The sequence below is a fragment of the Coffea eugenioides genome, chromosome 8 (assembly GCF_003713205.1).
Source record: "Coffea eugenioides isolate CCC68of chromosome 8, Ceug_1.0, whole genome shotgun sequence".
In the NCBI taxonomy this organism is placed as follows: Eukaryota; Viridiplantae; Streptophyta; class Magnoliopsida; order Gentianales; family Rubiaceae; genus Coffea; species Coffea eugenioides.
The window spans coordinates 38448941-38455767 of NC_040042.1; the positions used below are offsets into that span (position 1 = coordinate 38448941).

Below are 6827 nucleotides of genomic sequence, written 5' to 3' on the forward strand. Positions count from 1 at the left end.
CCTCCAAATTTATTGCCCCCCAAGTCAGTAATTCTGAGATTACTGCAGTTGGTCAGTGATGCAATAAAATCCAAGTCTCCTGTAGAATTACTGCCGAAGAGGTTATCATTAAGATATAATATTTGAAGTTGTTTCAGTTCTCCTAAATTACTTGGAATTTGGCCTGCAAACTTATTTTTGGAAAGATCAAGTACCTCGAGCCCGGAAGCATTTGTGATTGAAGTTGGAAAGTTACCATAGAACTTGTTTTTCCCAACACCTAATGCATTCAGATTTGGCAGGATGAGGCCTATGTTGGTTGGAAGATTGCCATGAAAGGAATTGTCGGATGCTGAAATGATCGTAATAGCTGAATTATTGAAGATAGAGGCAGGGATTATACCAGATAGTTTATTTCCAGCGACTCCTAATAGAACCAACCTTTTCAAGAGCCCCATCTCCATGGGCAAATTTCCCTCCAGATTGTTGAAGTCGAGACCGATTCGGATCAATGATGATAAGTTCCCAATGGAAGAGGGAATCTGTCCCGTCAAATTGTTTGACAAAAGATTTAAATTTTCAAGCTTCTTCATATTGCTTAGCTGATCAATGGGAAATTTCCCTTCCAGCTTATTCCCCCTCAGGCTAATTGTTATCAACTCTGAGCAGTAGCTCAGGTTTGCTGGGATTTTTCCACCGAGTGCGCTTCCTGACAGGTTCAAAACTCTTAGCCTGAAGAGGTGACCAAAATCTTGGGGAATCCCACCATGGAATTGATTCCCCCCAAGTTCCATGAACCTCATGAAGCTTAGATTTCCGACATGAGGAGATATGGTTCCAGACAACTGCTTATGCCTTAGAATCAAGGCTATGACCCTGTGATGTCGAGTACTACAGGTGACTCCTTCCCACTGGCAATGGTGTTGAGAATGGTTCCAGGAATTCAGCACTCCAAACGGATCATCATATATCTGATTCTTGAATTCAAGCAGAGCCAGACGATCAGTCTCATTTTGAAATTTTTTGGAAGCTGAAACATGGCTTACTGAAAAGTTCATGGCAACTGAGAGGAAGAGAAAAATGTTCGCTAATGTCGATGAGCGAAATCGCAACTTGGTAATTGGAAATTCCATTAGCTTCGAAGGAAAGATGGATTAATTTGCAACAAACTGATGATTGAGTGATAAAAGTTTCTGTGGAATGGGAACAATGTTTGAGCTGTTACAGATTCTTGTAGTTCTGCTTATATAAGCCCAAACAGTTGGAACAAATGGGACATAATATCTTGGCATATTTTAGCATGAAACTCGAAAAAGGATGGAATTTAAGAAGCTATAAAAAAAAAAGGAGTGGGGAAGAGAGAATTAAACGTAAAATTTTTAATTTTTAAAATCTCAATTTTAGCCACTAAATTAATAAATAAATCTGGTTCAATCTCTTCGGTCCAAGTGACAATGCGCCACTCTTTAGACCTACTTGTACAAGTAATTGAAATACTAATAGATGATGTGTGTGACATTTAGATGACTTAACTAATTTATGAAATTCTTGATTTAAATCTCACTACTTGCGAGTCTTTTCTTCCACTAATTCTGAGTTGACTCGTAGTATTTTATTTATAAATTATTTGATTAATTATATTACTTCTACTATTGTGTTTCTTTTATATATATATATAACTTTATAATAAAAAACAAAAAAAAAACTAATTGTGCAATACTAATTTAAGATCGTGCGCATTGTGAAATATCATCATTATTATCCGGACAACGGCACTGGCTGACTGGGAAAACCTTTCCACACTGCGCACGATTGGTGAGCTATGAGTTTGACTGGTCCAAGTGTTCCGAGGGACCAATTCTTATTGACTCAAATGCAATTAGAGGTCAGAACTGTAAATTGATCATGGTGAGATTTGAAATCCCTGATTTCAATCTTCATCACTAAACAGAAATCTCATTGGAGTTCTTCTTTATAGATATAAGTGATTTTCTGGGTAGTAATCTTTTTCAATTTTACAGGTGATTAATTTTTGGGTAAATTACATTTTATCCCCTGTAGTTTGGCGCTTTTTTACATAACCCCTTATGGTTTCAAAAGTTATACATAATCCCTCGTGGTTTGGATTAAAGTGTCAAAGTGACGAAAATAGTCATTCGTAACAGAACCTCTAAAAATGTCGAAATTACCCTTATAAATATATAACACACTAACCCCGTATGATTTTTGTGTTTTACCATATAACTCCCTTATAGTTTAATATTTTACCATTTAACCCCTTTAGAGTTTTCAAAATATACACATAACCCCCTTGGTTAATAAATAAATTTCAACTTTACATAAGGGTATTTTTGATATTTTAGGTTTCCGTCACAAATGATCATTTCCGTCACTTTGATACTTTAATCCAAACCATGAAGTGGTTATGTATAGCTTTTGAAACCATATGAGGGTTATGTAAAAAAACACTAAATCATAGGAGGATAAAGTGGAATTTGCCCTTAATTTATAGACTTGTCTCTGTTTCCAATCGGCTGCTTTAGTGAATTGAGCTTATTCTGGAGTTACTGTTGTCTCACTAGATTATCGGCTGCTATTGCACCAGAAAAATAGACAAAAGGAAAATCCTCATTTATCAAAGCTCTGCAATGATCAAAACATTGATGCATTTTATGCATTTCAAACTGTACTAATGCATATATATTATCCAAGTTTTTATTGCAATAGAAATACTTCAAAAGCTCCACTGCCTGCTGGTATCTAATTAACATCTTTGAAAGGCATCTCTGATGAGATGTAATTCTCTTGTGACTTGTTTCATGTCCGTGCGATCTTTGGATGATTTTTGGGAACATCCCAGTCCAACTTGAAAGATCGAAACAAGGCATTTTTGCACCTTGTTTATATCACCTGACAAACGTACATCCTCATCCTCTGCATCAACCTGATATACTTGTCTGTTTTGTTCTACTTCTTCCGGAAGGAGTGAAGGGTCCACGATCTTCCAAACTTGTTCAGGCAAAGCCATCTTAACACAGTTATGCAAGTCCAAGTCATCGACAAATGCAGCATCCGTTGGTCTCCTTCCCGTGAACATCTCTAGCAAAAGCATGCCATAACTGTATACATCCCCTTGAGTTGATGCCTCCAGCCCCAACCCATACTCTGAAAATATTGATTCTGATCAACAGCATAGCAAATAAAAAAGAATCTATGGCTCTTGTAATAGATAATTTACATTTTGTATGAGTCGCTCATTTCCATTGTACTAATAACATGAATGCTTTAATCTTATCTCGTCTAATAGATAAATTACACTTTTTTGTAGGACAAAAAAATTGAAAACTGTCATACAAGACTTTATTATGCAGATATAGCTAGAAGGATAATTACCTGGAGCTGCATACCCAATGGTTCCTTTTAGTACAACAGAACTGCTAGTTCCCTCTTGGGAAGAACTTACAGTGTTTCTAGGTAGAAGCCTTGCTAATCCAAAATCGCCCACATGAGCAACAAGGTCCTTGTCCAGAAGAATGTTGCTTGGTTTAAGGTCACAATGAACAATTGCTACCTCAGAGTGGTTGTGAAGATAATCCAAGGCAGAAGCCACCTCCAATGCAATACTTAACCTTTGATGAAAGTTTAGATTTCTTGATTTCATTCTTTCAGCAGACTCTGGATGCAACCACATGTCAAGGCTTCCATTTTCCATGAATTCGTACACTACAGCCTTGAATTCGTGACCCTTGGAATCTATGCTGGAGCAGTAAGTCAAGATTGAAACTAGATTTCTATGGCGAATGTTCCTTAATACTCTACACTCAGCCTTAAAGCTTTTGGAAGCCCCATTTCTTTGGACGTCAAGAACTTTAACAGCAACGACCCTGTTTGCATGTTGATCTAGCCTGCCTTTGTAAACAACGCCAAAACTTCCTGATCCAACTAAGTTATCAGCAGAAAATTCTGCAGTTGCATGCTTGAGCTCAAAATAAGAAACTCTTAAGAGCTTTTCACCTCCCGTGTGCATGGTAGATGAATCTTTCTTCCTTCTATCTCTTCTCTGGTGTACCGCGTAATACAGAAAAATTGTACCAATAGCCAAAACCATTACTGGTAGAACCGTTGACAACACTACAATGACCTTAGACTTCTTATTGTTCTTTGGCTTGATCATGGGGCAAGTTGGTAAAGCTAATTCGGGAATGCCTCCGCAAAGTTTGTGGTTGCCAATCAACGTTACCTGGCTTGCATTTGCAAAAATTCCAGAAGTGGGAATCTCGCCTACAAGGTCATTATAGGACAGATTCAGGTACTTCAGTGATTGAAGTTTTCCTAGGTCTCTTGGTATTTGTCCAGTCAGGCTGTTACTTGACAGATCTATTTCTTGGATGCCCGTTAAAGAAGGCAATTTGGATGGTATCATTCCATGGAAAAAGTTGGCTTCCATACGGAGATGCTCCAAGTCTAAGCAATCAGCAAGTGAGGTAGGTATTTCCCCAGAAAACATATTGTAGGAAATGTTGAAAACAACCAAGTGGATCAGCTTCCCTACTTCAAGAGGTAGAGATCCATTGAATGTGTTATTCCCCATGTTTATATATACTAGTGAGGCGTGCATCTCAAAAAAAAGTGGTGGTATAACACCACTGAGTTTATTTTGAGATATGTCCAGCTCTTGCAAGTTTTGACAGTTCATAAGGATATTTCCAACTATATTGTGGCCTTCAAACAGGTTACTTGATAAATCCAGATGGAATAGAGTGGTTACATTGCACAGGTTATACAATATTTCCCCTGACAACCTATTTTGATTTAGACCCAAAAATTGCAAGTTCTTAAATTTACTGAAATCACTTGGGATTTCACCTGAAAGATGGTTGGATGACATATCAAAAGCATACAGATTGAAGAAATTTCCAAATCCTTCAGGGATAGTTCCTGATAATTGATTTGCCCCCATGCCTAATCCAGTGAGTTGATATGAAAGGTTTGTCAGGACCTTAGGTATTGTGCCTCCAAAATTATTACCGTCAATGGCAAAAGTCCTTAGATTACTGTTATTTGTTAATGATGAAATGAAAATCAAATCCCTCGTGGAATTACTTCCCAAGATATTCCCTCCAAGATTGAAGAATTGAAGATTCGATAGATCTCCAATATTAATTGGAACTTGTCCTTCAAATTTATTGTCTGAAAGATCAAGTGCATTGAGCCCAGAAATATTGGTGATCGAAACTGGAATACGACCAAAGAAATTGTTTTTCCCAAGAGACAGTGTTTGCAGATTTTTGAAAGTGAGACCAATGTAGGTTGGAATGCTTCCATGAAAGAAATTGCCTCCTAGTAAAAAGTTAGTCATCGTAGAGATGTTGTAGATGGAATCAGGTACCGTACCTGATAGTTGGTTTGTAGTAGCAACTAACTCAGACAATCTTGTTAGCGAGCCGATTTCCTTTGGCAGAAACCCTTCCAAATTGTTGAATACAAGGTAGAGTGATATCAATGATGACAGATTCCCAATGGATGAAGGGATTTCTCCTGTCAAATAGTTAGTTGAAAGATAAAGACTTTCAAGCTTCTTCAGATTGCCTAGCTCAACAGGAATTTTCCCTTGTAATCTGTTCCTGGATAGACTAATGGTTGTTATCTGTGAGCAATGGCTCAGATTAACAGGGATTTCTCCACTGAAGGTGTTTCCTGACAAATTGAGAAATCTTAGCCGGAACAGGCGACCGATTTCTTGTGGAATCTCACCATGGAACAGATTTGCCCCGAGCTGGATAGACTTCATGAAGCTGAGATTTCCTATATGTGGAGAGAAGGTTCCAGACAGGCTCTTGCCAGCCAATGTTAAGGCTGTGACTCTCTGATGTCGAGTATCACATGTGATGCCTTGCCATTGGCAATGGTGCTCAGAATGATTCCAGGAGCTCAGCACTCCATGCGGATCATCAAGTATCTGATGTTTGAATTCAAGCAGAGCAAGTCGATCGGTGTCATTTCGAAATCCATCAACTGCTGAAGCATTACTTTTTGCTGACAAATTCATGGCAACTAAAACTAGAAAGAGAACCAAAATGCTTCTTGATAATGACCAAAACCCCCAAGACATGATAGTTTGAGGCTCCATTTTTATGAAGGAATGAGGCAGGAATTAGCAGCTAGCTGATACTTGATGTTTTAATGTAAACATTCATCAATGTTGCTGTTTATATATATATATATATATAGCCAAACAAGATATAGGAATACTCTTCTGGCGGCTAACTAGATGGTGTTAACAAACCAGGATGGCACCTGGTAATGAGAGACATTGTATTCGGAAGTGTGCACTATCATACAGTATTCACAATTCGGCCTTTGTTCAATTATTTTGACATGCAAATGTTTCTACAAAATGCGAAATTTTAAGACATGAAGAGCCACTTTATGAATAAAAAACCAAATCAATAACTGATTAAAATCAATGTGAACACTACTAGAAGGCTATTCCAATTTAGGACAAAAATGAATTGAGAAAGTGGATCACGTATTCACATTTTGTACCACATATTCCAATTCCTGATGACCACTAGTCCATTATGTGACCGGTGGATCTCCAGGGTTTTGAAGCTTTTGGGGAATATTCATTCAACAATTATTTCAATCACCTTTTTTTGACTTATATACATCATATTTTAGAAAAGTATTATTAGGTCGTTTTTCCTTGAAAAATTCCCAAATAACTTCCAAATATTGCACTGTAAACGCACCCCCTAGCTTTCTCAGTCTATTATACTGGAGATGGTGCCCCACAAATACTAGTGCTAGAGATGGTCCATTATACCATAACTGGGAAGGGCCAAGTT

General features: G+C 37.7%; 2 protein-coding genes across 2 annotated transcripts; both read right to left on the reverse strand.

The window, feature by feature from the left end:
• Window positions 1-52: 52 nt before the first annotated feature.
• Window positions 53-1112, reverse strand: LOC113780713 (LRR receptor-like serine/threonine-protein kinase EFR). Its single transcript, XM_027326491.1, has 2 exons — window positions 195-1112; window positions 53-79 (listed from the first exon to the last, which is right to left on the reverse strand). The coding sequence occupies exons 1-2, from the start codon at window positions 1110-1112 to the stop codon at window positions 53-55; spliced, it is 945 nt and encodes a 314-aa protein (XP_027182292.1).
• A 1516-nt stretch (window positions 1113-2628) lies between these two features.
• On the reverse strand, window positions 2629-6111 carry LOC113781171 (probable LRR receptor-like serine/threonine-protein kinase At3g47570). The gene is made up of 2 exons (XM_027327043.1): window positions 3373-6111; window positions 2629-3144 (listed from the first exon to the last, which is right to left on the reverse strand). The coding sequence occupies exons 1-2, from the start codon at window positions 6107-6109 to the stop codon at window positions 2744-2746; spliced, it is 3138 nt and encodes a 1045-aa protein (XP_027182844.1). The 5' UTR covers window positions 6110-6111; the 3' UTR covers window positions 2629-2743.
• Between the last annotated feature and the right edge of the window lie 716 nt (window positions 6112-6827).

Excerpts from the sequence above, each read along its gene's own strand:
- LOC113780713 (XM_027326491.1), bottom strand. The coding sequence starts at position 1,112 with ATGGAATTTCCAATTACCAAGTTGCGATTTCGCTCATCGACATTAGCG. Across the intron at positions 80-194 it reads CAAATGCTTCCGGGCTCGAG|GAGACTTGGATTTTATTGCA; the intron begins GTACTTGATCTT and ends GTAATTCTACAG.
- LOC113781171 (XM_027327043.1), bottom strand. The coding sequence starts at position 6,109 with ATGGAGCCTCAAACTATCATGTCTTGGGGGTTTTGGTCATTATCAAGA. Across the intron at positions 3,145-3,372 it reads CATTGGGTATGCAGCTCCAG|AGTATGGGTTGGGGCTGGAG; the intron begins GTAATTATCCTT and ends CAATATTTTCAG.